Source organism: Thunnus albacares, chromosome 20 (genome assembly GCF_914725855.1).
Source record: "Thunnus albacares chromosome 20, fThuAlb1.1, whole genome shotgun sequence".
Taxonomy (NCBI): domain Eukaryota; kingdom Metazoa; phylum Chordata; class Actinopteri; order Scombriformes; family Scombridae; genus Thunnus; species Thunnus albacares.
Window position 1 is genome coordinate 1,677,237 of NC_058125.1, and position 16,991 is coordinate 1,694,227.

The following is a 16,991-nucleotide window of genomic DNA, read 5'->3' on the forward strand; positions in this document are numbered from 1 at the left end:
ACATTACAATGTGGAGTGGCAGAGATTATATCATTTACATATATGGTTATTCCTCAGAAGTAGAATAAGTTGCCATAAAATGTTTTTTCAGCGGGTGAATATAAAGCACAGCAGATAGTTGATTATTGTCCACAGCTTTGACAGTATCATATATTACAAGTCATGTGGCTGTTGTTGTGCTGTGACATGGTCTTAATTAAATCTAGACATCTGAGGTTGTAATATTAAATTGTATTATTGCTGTATTATTAGACATAGAATATTGTGTGTGTGTGTGTGTGTGTGTGTGCGTGTGCGTGTGCGTGTGCGTGTACGTGTGTGTGTGTGTGTGTGTGTGTGTGTGTGTGTGAGTGAGTGTTTTTTGGGTCAGCCAAAGTTCAGCACTACATCAGATGATCCAGGGAGCCACAACAAGACAGTATCACCTTTCTGTTTTGTTCTAATGTGATACTGATGTCAGTGAATTCCTACAAAGAAATGGAGGGTTTATCTGATCATCTCTGCACTGATTCCAAGGAGTCGACAGCCCCTCCATTGTGGAGGCAGTGATGCTGTAACTGAATAGAAGTGTTGAGACAACAAAATGAATGAGTGATAGTTTTTGACATAAGTTAATTCTGGAGTTTTGGAAAATATTGCTCATGAGGTTAGGGGTAGAGCACAGAAGTAACAGCCAGATTACTGGATGATTAAAATACACCTAACACCCTCAATGAGCAGCACTCATATAATTAAAACATTTATCATTTTCCACACACTTTAATAACTGTTACACGTTCAATGTCATTGATAGTATCCACCTTTCTATTGATAGCAAATAAAGACATGCATCCATCAATACAGACATAAACACATAAAAATGGATATTAAAATTCTACATACACACACACACACACATGATCACACACATTCTCTTTTTAATTAGTCTTAAGCCTGATCATTATATTCTATGAAATGACTTCCTTTGATGTGAAAAGGTAGCTGGTTGAGGTGGGTGATGGGGCCAAAAATCAAGTTTAAAAATCATATAACATAATCATTTAACTGGTATGATGTTTTCCTGAAAGCTAAAGCACATGTTCCAATATAAAATGTGGTCAATTATCACATATTATATCCATTAAAATCAATAATTAGCATTACCACTTTATATTCATACTCTACTATGCAGATTTTTGATACAAAATATATGAAGTGATGAAATATAACACATTATTATAGATTAAAGCATTAGCTACATAAATTAAAATTATGTTCAAATTAATATTCAAATGTTACTTATAAGGCAATGAGTGGATGTGACAGGAAAGTGTTAGTAACTGTGGTCCTGCTGGTTGTTTCAGAGGGAGCAACAGTCTTTACAATGATTGTTTTACTTTTCCTCTTAGATTTTTCTTTTGAAATGTGCACTGTGACAACTCTCTGTCACTGTTTGATGTTGTGTTGGATGCATGTTACCTGGAGGAGTTTCTGCATCCCTGTCAACATGCAAATGGAGAGGTAGCTCCAGTGAAAGAATAGTCCATTAATCTGTAGAGCGCAGGGAGGGTCGGACGTTGACAATGATTTTTTTTTAAGTGTTCTGGGGCCCCTTTGTATGTAATTTCACGGTTTGATGAGTTAGAATAGTAACATAATTTTATATGTTTCATATCTATACATCATAATAAATCTACAGCTGTTTGAGGCCCTTTTAGTTGGGGGCCCCAGGCAGTTGCCTACTTTGCCTAAAAAGTCCGTCTCTATGCCTACTTCATCAGAATAGTAACTTGGAAAGTTGCAATTTGATTCCACTAATTTTTTTGTTACAAAGTGTTCCATGGAAGAAAAAAAGTAGAAGTATTTTTTATAACTAATTACAATAAAATTGAAACAGTCTGATTGTATTATTTTGATTAGGTATTTTTTATTAGGTTTTATGCTTCAAAAGAAGCATTATTTATCATCATGAAGCAGTAAACCTGTTAAGACTGAGGTATGTTTTAGTTGAATGACTGCAGACCTCCACATATATTGTTTATATGTGGTCTGGAGATCTGGAGCCAATTTTTGACACTAGCTGTGTTACTTATACTGTACATTTAAAGTGATTGTTGTCTGGTGGAATTTTTGTTTCTTCTCAGTGTTTGCCAGCTCAGAGCCGGTCCCTGGCTTCCAAGGAGACACACTCCAGCTGGCCTTCATCGACCTGCGACAGGTAAACTGTCTCACGGAGCCATACTGAAGACATGAATTTACTTGTGTACACAGACTAGTTTAGGATTGCTTCATTTACTGCGCCAGTTTATGTCTCATGTCTCATCCCTGCATCTGTTGTCTTAGAGGGGTATTCGTTTCTCTGAGTCAGATGTGTGTGGGGGGGGGGAAGCTGTATTTAATGACATCACCACTGGGAATTACCAAAGTCAGAAATATTCACATCCTACCACAACCTACCGACTTTGCTGCTGTCCCACATTTCACCTCTCTTAATCACCTCCAACAATATTGTCTTTCATTTTCTTTTCCAGTCTCATGTCTCGACCTTTTCAACTTTCACCTGTCCTTTAGTTCATCTGCTCAAGAAAATTCCTATTCCCCCACTCACAAGCACAAACCCTCGGCCTCCTTTTTAGTTGTAAACACCAGTGGTATGTAAAGTGTTGCTGGGTCTCATTAACTTGTGTCTGCGTTGACCTTAGTTAATCTGAGCCTGAGGTGGAGGCTTGGCTCTGCATCCAGTCCAGGTCACACACTATACTGAGGGAGTTTGTTGAATATGCTGTAAGAAGATGTGAAACTTTTAAGATTGTTTCAGCAGCGTAGGAGCTCTGAACCGGAGAAGATAAACTCACCACCCACAGTCAACACTTGTGGTTGATGCATTTTCCCACCCTATTAATCAATTAGAAGTCATAAAACAAGACCTAAATATCAGAGTGAGGGATCCAATGGCCATAGCCAGGAGTTGAAAAGTCCCCCTCAACACGCCTTCTCTTAAATGTTTGAATTATTTGGATAGTTCAACTCAACACAACCAACTATTTCACTCTAATTACTACCAGATTATATTGATCTTTTCAGAAAAGTCCCAAGGAAATTATAACTGGCTAGTAAATAAAGTGTTACTATTTTATTTCCCAACATGAAGTCCTAAATGCAGTTTGAAAAGCCTCTCCACACTGAATTCTGATGGAGAGGTACTGAATCCTTTCTATTTAAATATTTTGTTGTCCTAAAATTTAAACCACAACTTAAATAAGTTAAATAACAGAACTTGTCAATAATTAGTATCAAATTACATAATTCTTTCCTGAAAATCTCAGGAAATTATTAGAAAATTACAGACCTGAAAGCATTATCTGAACCTTAAATATAAAAACTCTACAAATACTGTAATATGGTTGTAAGTGTATAATTGACTCCCCCAGGTTGCTAAACCCCCCCCCACATTGTCATAGTAAATCTAAAGGACCTCAGTGTCCTCATTGGTAGTTGTGGGCCTGCCTGGCTCTGTTTTTCAGCTGCCGCTGTGGTTTAGTTTCCTGTGATGCAGCTCATTAGACAAGATGTGTCCATGTTCCCTTTTATACAAGCTGCTTGGTTGACATGTTAATCCTAGCCTTAGGTGAAGGGGTAGGGAGGCATCCACTGGCTAAGGTTATACAGAGGTCATCCTTTTACTTTCCCTTTATCTTATAGCTGTTGATTTAGCTATAACTACTCTGTTAGTTCTTTATCCTGTAACCAGTTAGAATGTTTTGATGATGATAATAATGAGATGATAATATCAGCCTATAATACAAATGATTGAAAACAAATTAATTTTTTAAAAGTTATTCTGTTCTACATAGAAACAGGTTTATAGTTTACTTCAATGTTCTGTTGGCAACAGAGCTAGTGTTAGGGCTGTGCGATATGACCAAAATCTCATATCCTCATATAGGTCATTTCATATACAGATAACGATACATATCGCAATACAGCACATTTTCTGTAAATTCAATGAATAAATAGTTTACATAAAATGACCACATTGAAAGGCTATTTCTTATTTCATTTTGAATTACATATGACAATTTATATCAACAAATAAAAATTATTTTCTCATATTTGATTATTCTTCTCCTGTGATTTAGAACCTTTGTGCACATTTTCAGTGAAGCATTGTGGGGACCAGTCTGCGGCATTAGTTGCAAAGTATGGTCTTCTGGTCCATGTCAGACTTTTAATACTCAAATTACATCCATGTGACAGAAGTAGTCCCTCTTTTAGGTACGAGCTCCTCATTTTGTCTTGTCTGGACAGAGTCCTTCTCCTGTTTGGAATGACCTTGTTCTGTGTCATGTTCACTCTCCTCCATGTTTGTTTGTGTTGCCTTCATAGAAATTTCCTGCCTGCATCCCTGCCATGTGGAAGAACACAAAGCGTCCAAATGACAAAAAATATATTAATAATATTAATAGTGTGATTTGCGACACAACAAAATAAATGATAGAGCATAATATATGGCACAGCCCTAGTTAATCTTAATGCAGTGACTTGTGAAAATGAATCTTGGTTGATGAATCTTTAATAACATTTTATAACTCGGTCATTAAATGCATTTCACATGTAAAAAACCTGTTTTTAAAATATGCATGCTCACATCCTCTCAAATTTGGAATGACCTCATATAGATATGGTTTTACAGTGAGTAGAACTCCCCATGCACAGCCAGTATTTTCAGTCAGGTGTTGGTCAGTTGCAGGAACATCTTAGTTAAAGATCAAGATGAACCATCGCACACTGAAATGACTTAACTGTGACTTTATTAGGATTTTGCCTGTAGCTTCTTCAGGTTCACTCAGCAAAATTACATGAGTACATATGGGTCACATGACTAACTATCACAGTCTTCATTTTTTCAGTGTTTTCACTTTTTTCATTTTTTTCATTTTTCAAAAATTCAAAAAATGTTCAATTTTTCAGTTTCATTAACAGTAATTAAAATAATTTTTTCACAACTGTATTCCATGGTAAAATGGAAAGTGGAATGAGTGCTATTTCTATAGTCATTAAATGCCCTACATTCATCTTCAGGACCTGTAAACCCCATAAAAATGTCATCAAAGTACCTTCTAAAAAACAAGATGTTATTTACAAAGGGGTAGCTGTTGAATGTATATCTGTCTTCCCACAAACCCATGAACAAATTGGCATAGTTAGGAGTGAATGGTGACATCATGTTCATACCTTGAGACTGCAAGTAATATTTGTTGTCAAACATGAAGTAGTTAGATTTTAGGATAAACTTTGTGAGTGACATAAGCAGTTCCACTGGGAGTGCATCTTTCCTAGGTTTTAGGTTAAAGTCAATAGCTTATAATCCATCATCATGTGGAAAGTTGGTATACAAACTCTCCACATCAAAAGATACCAAAAAGGAGTTGTCAGGCATAGAGATGTCGGCCACCAATTTTAAAACATCTTTAGTGTCTGCCACATATGACGGTAGTGTCTTTACAAGGTCTTTAATGAAGTAGTCTACAAATTGGCTTAAAGGTTCAGACTTTACACTTGGACGTCACAATGACATCACAAATTTTAATATCACTTTTCTAGGCTATATGAAAGTTTTGTTAACTTTTTGCAACAAAAATGTTAAGTTCTGATTGGGTAGGTGGCCTGAGAAACGGATGGTACTTTCTCACACTTGAAGCTGACGTGTGTAACAAGGACTGTATATTCAATTGGAGCCAACATACAGTCATCCATCATCATGCAGGTTTCTGAAGACCTTAACGTGGACCCCAGACTCAATGTAAAAATGGTCTAGTCAGACCTGGAGTTTACATTTTCTCACCTCTGGTCCACCAGTCTCTGATGACAAGCCTATAGTGAGCAAGAGAATAGCCACGTCTTCCATTAATACTCGTTTTATAGCAAACGATACAAGTCAGTGGGACAGTAGCATTTAATGGGAGACGTCCAAAGTGAAGTTTCAGAAATGCATAAAGAGAAGGAGAGCAGAGAAGGATTTCTAGAGTTTCAGAATGCCACCTTGACTTATTGTAAGTCAAGGTGGCATGTCAAGGTTGTCAATGTTGACTTATTACACATCATATTCTCTTTCTCTCAGGCTCTTTCTTTTAATCATAAACATTTACCTCAGCCTAAGCCTGGACATCCACTGTCACATCTCCATCACACTGGAAGTGTTTCAAAGACAAAGTGTTCTTCAGCAGCCACATTTCCAAGATAGTTTAGAGTTGTTTGTCGACATTTTTGTTTGACAGCAGATTGAAAACACATTTGCAGCTTAATTCTGATCAGTGTGTTGACAGACACTTTGTGACCAAAATATATGAGTGGTTGGGACCACCCCTAAAATTTCTTGCCACAAACCTTATTATGGTTTGTGGTTTGAGTTCTGGACCAATAGCAAATAAGCCTCTACAGACATTGTTAGATAATTTTATATTTGGTATTTTTCTAGTATTTTCAACATTTGTCATCACATTTGCAATCTTACAGTTTGTGCTGTCCACACATTTTCGCAGTTATCTGGGTACGGGTTGCCGTGGAGATCATTGCAAATCTCACTCTAGATAGCTTATGAGAATGGAGCCTTTGGAATTTGGAACATTTAACATAATGACTCCCATTAGATCTTTTCCAGGTTGTCCCCCTTCTCAGTGACGACCACACTACCACTACATTTTTATGATAACATGATTCAGCTCGCCCAGCTGAATCCTCCTAGATTACACTGACTGTTGTCTTCACTGCGTTTGGGGTCTTCTATCAGATATATGTGACAGTGTGGAGCGATGTGGATGAGGGTTGCGTGGGGTTGGATATTGACAGATGGCTATGAATTGGATACACTTCCAAATTTGTAAGCTTGGATTCTTTAGAAATCATGCTTTTTGTTTCTGAAGGTGAAGTTTGGACTAACTGCACTTCATCTACATTACAGGTATTTCAGTGTCAGTGCATCTGTGTAGCAGACCAGAGCTAGACTTCCATTTGCAATAGATGTCAGTCAAAAGACTAAATGAAAACACTGTGTGAATAATTCATTAATTATGAATTAAATATTTCATTGTAAAAAATGACAGCTCTATTTTAATGAAGGCTTACTTTAGCCTAAGACTACATCGTGCAACTGTATTTCATAGGAAATTATCATATAATTTTGTCTTGGAATGAGCAGATGCTCCATATTAAACACCTCAGATCTGTGGAAAACAACATAAAAGCGAAGTCTCTACTAATAACAACCTGACAGTAAGAGGAGGAGGGTAATCAGCCTCTTCACAGTTTTTTATTTAAATAACTAAACAGCCTGTCATAAATTTTTCACTGCAGATACATAAAACACAAACACAAAAGGAAAACTACTTTGACAACACATAGATCACATATAGAAAAATATTGTACCACATTGTGTCATCATCAGTTTCTTTAATATATCCAAATATGAGTCTGGGTCCAAAGTGCTCATTGATCTGGCTGAAGGATAACTCCAGTTTAATATTGATAGGCTTTTGTTTTGGTAGGGTTTGGCCATCGGTTTCTATCAGTCATGATGACTTTGTGCTCAGCAATGTAACTACTGAGATAGAGATAGAGGTCTGACAGGGCAAGAAACATGATCAGTCAGACAAGTTGGAAACAAACCAACAGTTTATCCAGATTATATAAATGACTTTATTCTGAGGTGAAACTGAAAGTGACAGATATATTGGTATGACCATATATGTCTGCCAAATGAAATTGTAGTAGAGAAATACCAAAGATATGATTGAGGTGACTTAGAAACAGTGGGTACGTTTACATGCACACTAATATTCCACCATTATTCCGAATATGACAGTATTCTAAATTTGATACAGGTAATATAAACAACATATTCCATTTGGATATTCCGAATTAGGCCTTATTCTGAATGAAGCATTTTCAGATTAAGACGTGGGATATGCCAGTATTATTCTGGTTTTAGGAGCATTCTTTGGACATGTATACAGCACATTTGGAATATGTGTCTCAATTGGGGTTTTTACTGCAGTTTGCAACACATGGCCCTCTTGCCTGTTTATCCCTGTGCAGACAAACTGACATATGCTGGAGCAGGAAGGCAGATAGAGGAGAGGGATGAGTGGAGAGCTGCTCAGGGTGGGCTGGAAAAGCAGAGCGCGCCTTCTCCATGATGGGGACAGAGAGGATTGGTTATTATTCTGACGTGCAGCCATGGACTGACAGTGATGATTCAGTGTGATGCACCAAAATCACTCAGTAGTGTTATCACCTCACTGGTTTACTTCACTGCCTGTGGAGATTCCCATTCCCACTGGAGCAGAGGGAAACCCTGAAAACCCTCTGCATGAAAACGAGAATATTAGTGGAATATTCATTGTCATTAGCCATATAAACATCTTAGTAGGAATATTGTCTTTTTCGGAACAAGGCAAAAACCAGAATATTTTGTGCATAAACGTAGTCATAGTCTTCTATTACATACATTTTGTCCACCAGAGAGCACTGACAAGTTTATTTTTACACAGTAAAATGTCCCGCTCACTACAGTACATATCTTGGTCACAAAACAAATATTGTCTTGATATATTGTATTTTTGTATTGGTGTTTGTGTAAAAAGTCCAGGTTCGTCCTGGCTTTAGTGAGCACACCAGAGATGTCACTGATACCCCCTCTTTCAGTAAGTCAGCCTTGTATTTCTTGTCCTGTTAGTTTTTAGTGATGTCACTGTGTTCCCAGGTCTTAGCAATTAACGTAAGTAGAATACTATCATAACTGATAGAACTGATGGCCAAACATATGAAAATAAGGATCAAGTTGTAAAAAAAACAGACTTTTCCTTTAAGGGCTTATTTTACTATATCAGTCAGATCCTGAATAGTGTAGAGTTGAGAGTAAGACGTGGCAGCCTCTTCGTGACTGCTCGTGGTTCATCACTTAGCTCCAGGTGAGAATAATGGCATTGTTGCTAAGCCTCTCTCTCTCTCTCTCTCTCTCTCTCTCAGTCAGCTGAATAATGCTATTATCACTAAGCTGTTCTTTCACTGCTCTTTCAACATGACCCAAACACCCAGCTGTTTCACCCTATGACATTAGCATATACTGTGTGTGTGGGTGGGGTAGGAGGGGGGTCATCTCCATCAGGTTAACCAGGGGTCGTTGAGGGGAGGGGGGGGGATCATTTTAAATGTTCCTGTTCACACTTCACACTCATCATGTAGCAGCAGAACCCCCCTCCCACCTCCCTCTCTCTGCAGCTCTCACTCTCGTGTCTTTTCTCTGCATCTCAGAGTGACGCAGTGACCCAGGATAAACAAGTGTTTACCATCAACACATTATGTGACCCTGTTCCTGACTTGGCTTTAATACGGCTTTGACTCTGCTACTGCATTTTTGCAGGATTACTGTAACCTTACAGGACACTCTTCTCTTAAGCCAAGAGACACTTGAACATGATTATAGAATGTAAGATGCTACATTAGCTTTTCTTACATTGACAAATACATTCTCTGTACACTGCATTGGCCGGTGTTAATGACCTGAAAGCTGACAAATATGTAGACAAGGTCCAGTGCAAGTCTGTCGTTTAGGAGTGTTGTGTATGGAGCTGTATTTGTAGACCCATGTGTTGATTAAAACATGTCCCCTTAAAACATCAAATGTCCCAAGACTGTGACCCTCCTGCTCCCAACTGTCCATAAATCAAGGGCAGAAGCAATGATGGTAGCAAGCTTCTCATTCATAGTTTGCATTTGAGTTCATGTCAACCAAAATACAAAATTACCCTGTTGGCTGTTTTTACTCTGTTTTTGCTCTGTACGTCCATCCATCCGTCCCATACTCATGAACATTTTATCTCAGGAACACCTCCAGAGAATTTCTTCAAATTTGGCACAAACGTCCACTTGGACTCAAGGATGAACTGATTAGATTTTGGTGGTCAAAGGTCAAGGTCACTGCGACCTCACGTCCATCCCATTCTCGTGAACTAAAACGCTCAGAGTGGTGGACAGAGATGGTTTTAAACTGTGTTTTAAAAGGAGAACGTATTAGTTTGAATGTAGTCTTTGTATTGTTTTCATACTAAAAGTTAAGAGAGTGAATCTTAAGATCGCTTTTCTTTGTTCTGGGAAAGTTTTACAGATATAAGACCTTCATGGTTTAAAAATTCATAACACAGACTAATAATAGATCATAGATGTCTCTTTTATAATGGTGGTCTATTTCACTCAGTATGAATAACAATACATTTTTCTGCTTTCCTAGATGCAGATGAATCATTTTATAATTTCCTAAAAACAGTACAGTTTTCACAGTGTTGTTATTGTCCCCCTTTTATTGAGCATTTTACCAACTCCCAAACCATCCTGGCTCAAACACTGTATTCATTATGTGAAAATGATCCCGTCTGTCTCTTCATAACTCACCTGCTACCACCCTCCATCTACCTCTGCTCCTCTGTGAGGTTCTGTTCTGTTCTGTTATCTTCAGTTAGGTTCTAGAAGTATGTCTGAGGGGAAATACTGACAGCTTAGTTCTTTTGTTTGTGTGTGTTTTGTAGCTCCTGGACCTGTTCATGGTATGGGACTGGTCAACATACCTGGCAGACTATGGCCAGCCAACCTCCAAATACCTGAGAGTGAACCCAGCCACTGCCCTGGCTCTACTGGAGAAGTGAGTTTGTCTGATTTGTTTACAATATTTCACCATGACTTTTAAAAGGCCAAGTCACATCTGAGCAGGGATGAGCCTGAGAAATTTAGGTTTGCTTATAAAGAGTCTGTTAAAAGCCACCAAGAAACAAACTGGCTAAAATGTCTTTTGAACTGAAAACAGTATTGGTGCTGGAATGTTCAACTTTAACAGCGACACAGAAGCAGCTTCACCAGAATATTTAGTTGTATAAGGATGTTCTGATGTGGATGTTATTGCCCATTGACTTCAGACATGGAGAAGGCAAAGTTAGTTGGGCTGAATAGGAGACATCATTATGATTATGTTTGAACACCACAGCTAATCTTATAATATATAATCCATATATCTTATTAAAAGATATAATCATATATAGTCTTATTTCAGTCTTATTTCTAAGTTTTCATGAACATTTGAACACCTCTCAGATTAAAACTAATTACATTAATGATTGCATGTAACTTATGAAGACCTCAGATATAAATGTGGCTGCTTTGTCTGTTGCTCTTCTGTTCCTCTAAATCTTCTCTCTTGTTTTTCTGCTGCTGCTCAGAGTCTACAGAGGGTAGGTGCAGCTTCCTCACTGCTTTTCTGTGCTCTTATACATGTATACTATGATATGTGTAGTAATATAGTGTAAATCTATGTAAACATGGTTCTACCTCTTCCACAGTTTAGATTTTGTCTCTTTAGTTTAGTTCAAATAGTGACTTAAGGCTGAACTAGGTGTATTGTTATTGTTAAGATTAAATCCCATTATTGGATACATAAAGTTGAAATGTACACAAACTGCACACAGTTAATATCCTTACCCATCTATCGTCGTGTCCACTCACATATAATTGGGTTAAACTTGAAAACTTTTTGAAAATATTTCTAGTGGCTGGTGGTTTAAATGCTGCATGAGCTCCATTGTAAATCCAGGTCTAGCATCCTGACACCAGATCTCAGTGATGAGGCTTTGAAGAGAAATAGAAAGACCAATTTTTAGAACATCTGTACATTGGATCATAGATCATAGCCCAACATGTGTTAGACTCAGGGAATTAGTTGACCCCATCTGCGCTACAGTAGGTAGAAGGTGAAGTTATATATTGTCAGAAATCTGATTACATCATGCTGATGTCATAGTTAGCTAATTAGGTCAGACTATTGAAATAAAAACTTTCATCAGCCTGCTGCAGGTGATGACCCTGCCCATATTACCAGATGATTGAGAAATATTTTTAGATTTATTCAATTATTTTCTTATCTTTAAAGATGTCTGATAGCCATTTCACAATTAGTTTTTTATCTTGTATCTTCTGTCTAATTTAAGTCTAGTTTAATGTATTTAAATAGTTTACTTGCATCAGCATGATGTCATTGGTTTTGAGCTTGCTTATATACACCTTGACCTTCTCATCACGTCAGCCATTTGCCCAGTCAGTCGAATTAAGCTTGAAAGTTATAATCCAGTGTGTGCATTCTTTTGCTGTTTGGTATCCTGCACCTGGCATAAATATAGGATTAAACGTGCCCATAAATACCCCTTCAGAGAAGAAAAGTCTTCCATACTCATTTATTGAGACATTGAATTCTGATATATCACTGATAGAAAAGCAGTAAATATCTAAACAGTAACCATCCCTCTGTCTCTGTCTCTGTGTGTCTCCAGGATGAAGGACACCAGTAAGAAGAACAACATCTTCTCTCAGTTCAGGAAGAATGACAGAGACAAACAGAAGCTGATAGAGACAGTGGTCAAACAACTGAGGAGTCTGGTCAACGGCATGTCCTCCTAAACACACATAGATAGAAAGAATGAAACATGCATGCAGTCACATGCACACACTCAACTGCCAAGACACCTACTGAGGGATCTAATGAAGTGACAACACACACACACACACACACACACATACAGGAGAGTGTATAAGAACAGGACAGCGAAATACAAAAGAACCACACATATACAAACACAAAAGGAACACGCACACGCAAGTCAGACGCACACACTACATAAATGCACAGCAATACACACACTGTACAAGGCATGCAGGGAACCGATTCCTAGCAAATACAACACACACATGAAGCTCTCCTTCCTGTTATACCTGACTGAATACTCAATGTAAATAACACATGCACACACACACACACACACACTTAACAGTTTACTGGACTCTTCACAGGAATGAACAGTAAAATGTTTGTAAAGTATTTTTAATGGCTATGATAAGACAAACTATGTTTTGTACATTTGTGAGAGTGCAATGATTGTAGCTGCAGAGGAAGTGACAGACACAAGTACTGGGACAATGAGGCACCACAGGTGATGGGAGAATCTACTTCCTGTTGCCCTGTTTAACACAAAAACATACTTATTGAAAATGTCTGAGTTTCGAGCACCTTTGTAGATGAAGATGGAATTTGTTTTCTAGCATTTAATTCTGATGAATAGACAAATAAAATAATTGGTGTACTCATCAAATCCTTTGGTAAAAAAAAAACAACAACTTTTTCATCTTGTAGATTTAATGAAACTATGATAGTTTTAGAGGCAAAATATCAAGCTATAGTAGGTTGTTCACAGCTTTGACTAATTCACTTTAACACTTGTGCATCCCTTAAATATGAGTCTCATGTCAAAAGCTGAAAAAATGTAGATACATTACATTTACACAGATTAATGTGCAGACAGGAAACTAAAACTCGGTTATTTGGAGAAATCAGGCTTCACAGGTGATCAGACATTGCTGTAGTAACCTTGATCCTGCCAGCCATTAACAGTTGTTTTTTTAGAAGAAACTTCTTAAACCAAGTGAAAACATCGTCCCTTTTGGTTTTCACCAGCTGCCAAGCTCCTACACCATTATGGATATGGAAAGTAGCCAGTGGTGTTATGACAAAAGACCAAATTAAAGTCATTGTCCCAGTACTTCAACCGTTGTATGTATGTGTGTTGCTGAGGTCATGGATGGACGGATGGAAGAACAGAAGAATGGATGATGACGTCTTGATTGACTGATGTTCATGAAAAAAAGTGGAGGTTTTGTTGAACTCCTTGGTGGCTTTGCTTGCTGTTTGTCTTTTTTTTTTTTCTGCCTCACATTTTACATGTAAACCAACCCCTGAGACAGAGCCTCACAATGACTGAACATGTAGTTCAGTGTGTGTTTCAACAGGACTCATGGCTGTCACAACTACTAAATATGTAGGAGAAACCCGCTTGTTTGAATGACTGATACCACAAAAAGTAGTATCTGTGAAATGTGGTTGTTTTTTAAATTCATGTCAGTTGTAAGTGTTTTCTTATCCTGTCAGGTGAATGTTAAATTGGAGAGTGAAACAGCAAGCTTCCAAACAAAGCTCCCAAAGGATGTTTGATAAAGATTTTAAACAAGAATTCCAGGCTTTAGTTGAGGCCAGAAGGTGATGACACTCAGATAGCAGATGAACTCTTAACATGTTCTCTGCTCATTAGAATGTAAGAAATCGGGTTGAAAGTCTGCAAATGATTTGGTCCAATATGTATGCACAGGTTGGACTACATTACAGAGCATAAACCAACCAAATAATGTAATCTAGTACAAAACACAAAGTCATGCAGACACAGGAAGGGACAGTGCAGAGTTGTTTTATTAGATTGCACACGTCTATGAAAACCTCCGAGGAGCCGATGAGGGTTTTATTTTGGAGTGTCAAAGTGAACATTGCATGAAGGAATCCTAGTAAAGGGTTTGCACATGATGTCACTGTAAGCAGAAGTTGCCAAGATCATTCCCCCCCCCCCCCCCCCCTGAGTGGCAAACACACAATATTCAGCATCTAGCATCATCCACTCACATGGACAAAACACTGCAAATACAGTAAAGAGCTGTTTGTTCACAGGCTGACTCCGATCACATTCTTAACCTCAAATTATACATCCTGAATCCACACAGCCACAATCATCTGCCCATGTACGCAAGGGTCCATGTGGACGTCACATGCTCAGAAGTTATGATGGATTCTTTATGTGCCACGTGTGTGATCACGTTCCACTACGCAGACACCTAGTGAAGTATAAACAGAACTACATCCTCTGCCCATTAGGAAATGTGCCACAAAATAGCCTACAGATCACATGTTAGTAGCAGGTGGAGATGGGGTTTGAATGCGTAGTCACATTTCAGTGTCATAGCGGGTTTGGCCACTCAGTGGTGGTGAGGGTAGTCAGGTGATATCATGTGAAGTGACATCAGTCCATGCCCTCCTCCCTCCCTCTGTAAATTCTGTCAGTTGTAGGGTTAAGGACATTATACATGTGAAGATAACTGCAGTTTGGTCTTACAACCCACCCAAACTACTTGATTCATGCTTACAAGAAACCAAATTCCAAATGGGGAATTGTTATGTTATTAGTAATGATATATACATACATATATATTTAACAGTTGAGTGACTCGCATTCTAAATTCTCTATTTTTGTTCCTCAGGGTGAAATGAAGCTTTAGAATCTCATTATCCACATATATCAACAAAGCACAGCAATAATGAATTGGTTCCTTTACAGCCTGGCTGGCAGGTTGATGCTTACCTGAAACCTGCAAACTCCTGATGACAAACATTTTATAATGAGACTGTTTCTATTCTGTTTATGTTTTGGGTCTGTGCTCTACTTTCAGCAGGCATTTTTGCACTGAAAATGATTGAAGTTTTTTCCTTTTAGATTTATTTTTTGCCTTTTTTAATAGTTGCTTGTAAATGCCACTGTATATACTGCATATTTTGTAAAGAAAATATTATAGCAGTTTGTCTGCTACAAACAGAATTGGAGGTTGACACTGTGATACACACCTTCATCAACACCTGAAGTAAATATGTAATTAATAAGATTGAATTTCTGTTTGTTGCTTACTTGGTGGACACAGTTGAGTGCAGTGTGAGAAGCTAAGTGATTTATGTTGGTACCTGCTCTCCACTCATTTGCATGGTTAAGATATTTAAAAAAAAAACCTGTACAACATTCCAATATGAACTATTTAAATACTGGTACTCACAAATTTCAACTCAACTGTTCATAAACTGCCATCCCTTCACATGACCATAAATTCTCAGATTTCAAATACAAGCCAATGTTCAAATATCAGCCGGAATAGCAAAGAAATAAAGGCTGATAAAAAAAACATTGTTACATTAACAGAAACTGATCAGCAATCAATTTGGGGAAAATGCTGTTTTTCCCCAAATCCCTAAAATTTATGATAAAAAGAGAAACTCTGCAAAGGACTAGTGAGGATTACATGACTCTGCTGTTCTGATGAAAGGACGGCTTCTAAAGAAAATATGATGAGGAAGAAAGGTTTTCTCTAACAAAGCCTGGATTAAATAAAAACCTGCTTCTCTGCAGCTGAGGTAAATAACTGAGAATTTACATCATGTTCATTATACAATGTGTCATATAATCTCATGCAAGACAGCAAAGAAAATATTCTGACCTCCAGCTAACAAATCTTAAATGCAGATTCCTTAGTCTGTAGCCTTTTGATTTGGCAGCATTTTCATTCCTTCTCTTCATCATAACCCCTAAAACAGTTTCCCGCTATAATGGCACAAATCAAGATTATAGAAATCAAGGTTTTGTGTAATACTGCTTGTAAATCAATGATTATCTCAATTCGAATACTAAAAAAAAAGCAAGATTTTCTTTCTTGCCTTCCACAGAAGTGGAGAGTGGGTATATTTTGATATCCAAATGAATCCTTGCTTTAACCTTTGTCCCTGTTCTCAGTGAGACACCCTGACTGAGATGTTTTCCTAAATTTGTTGTTTTTATTTTGTGTGCTGTAATAAAAGTTCATTCAACAGTAACGTCTGTTTGTTGTTAAGATCACTGTTTGCCACGATGCAGCTCAGTTTACAGTAATACTGGTTCTAGGTAAAAGCTTCCACTCATAATGGACGTTTCAAATCTCAAGCTGCTCGGCATCTGAGCATCTCAGCAGCTGCTGTCCACATTGCTGTGATATTTGACATGATTATGGATATTTGGCATCAGTATTCATGGACCTCAGAGGATATTGACTCCATGAAATTCCGTCTAGTGCCAAAATCAGGCTGAACTTACAGATTTGCTGTAGAAATTAAAGGATAATTGAGGTTTATTACAACTTTGGTCTTGTTTTTGTCACTTAAAGTCATGCTTATCAGGAGTTTCTAGGCCCATTGTTAAGAATTGATTGTCATTAAGGCCTGATAATCAGACTGATTTACCGGTTTATTTAACTTCATTCATTCAGCCAGACATGGTCTTCATGATGGCTGATTTCTGTTT

At 37.7% G+C, this 16,991-nt stretch overlaps 1 protein-coding gene across 7 annotated transcripts in view; it reads left to right on the top strand.

Moving 5' to 3' along the window:
* Positions 1-16,528, top strand: part of exoc6 (exocyst complex component 6) — a 54,891-nt gene extending 38,363 nt beyond the window's left edge. For 4 of the 7 annotated variants that reach the window (XM_044336977.1, XM_044336979.1, XM_044336981.1 and 1 more), the window contains 4 exons: positions 2,124-2,197; positions 10,563-10,675; positions 11,247-11,258; positions 12,351-16,528. In XM_044336977.1, the coding sequence (XP_044192912.1) occupies positions 2,124-2,197; positions 10,563-10,675; positions 11,247-11,258; positions 12,351-12,477 (326 nt within the window). In that variant the 3' untranslated portion in view covers positions 12,478-16,528. The remainder of the gene's footprint in view (positions 1-2,123; positions 2,198-10,562; positions 10,676-11,246; positions 11,259-12,350) is intronic. The other 3 variants (XM_044336978.1, XM_044336980.1, XM_044336982.1) reach the window with 1 other exon arrangement.
* Positions 16,529-16,991: the final 463 nt, after the last annotated feature.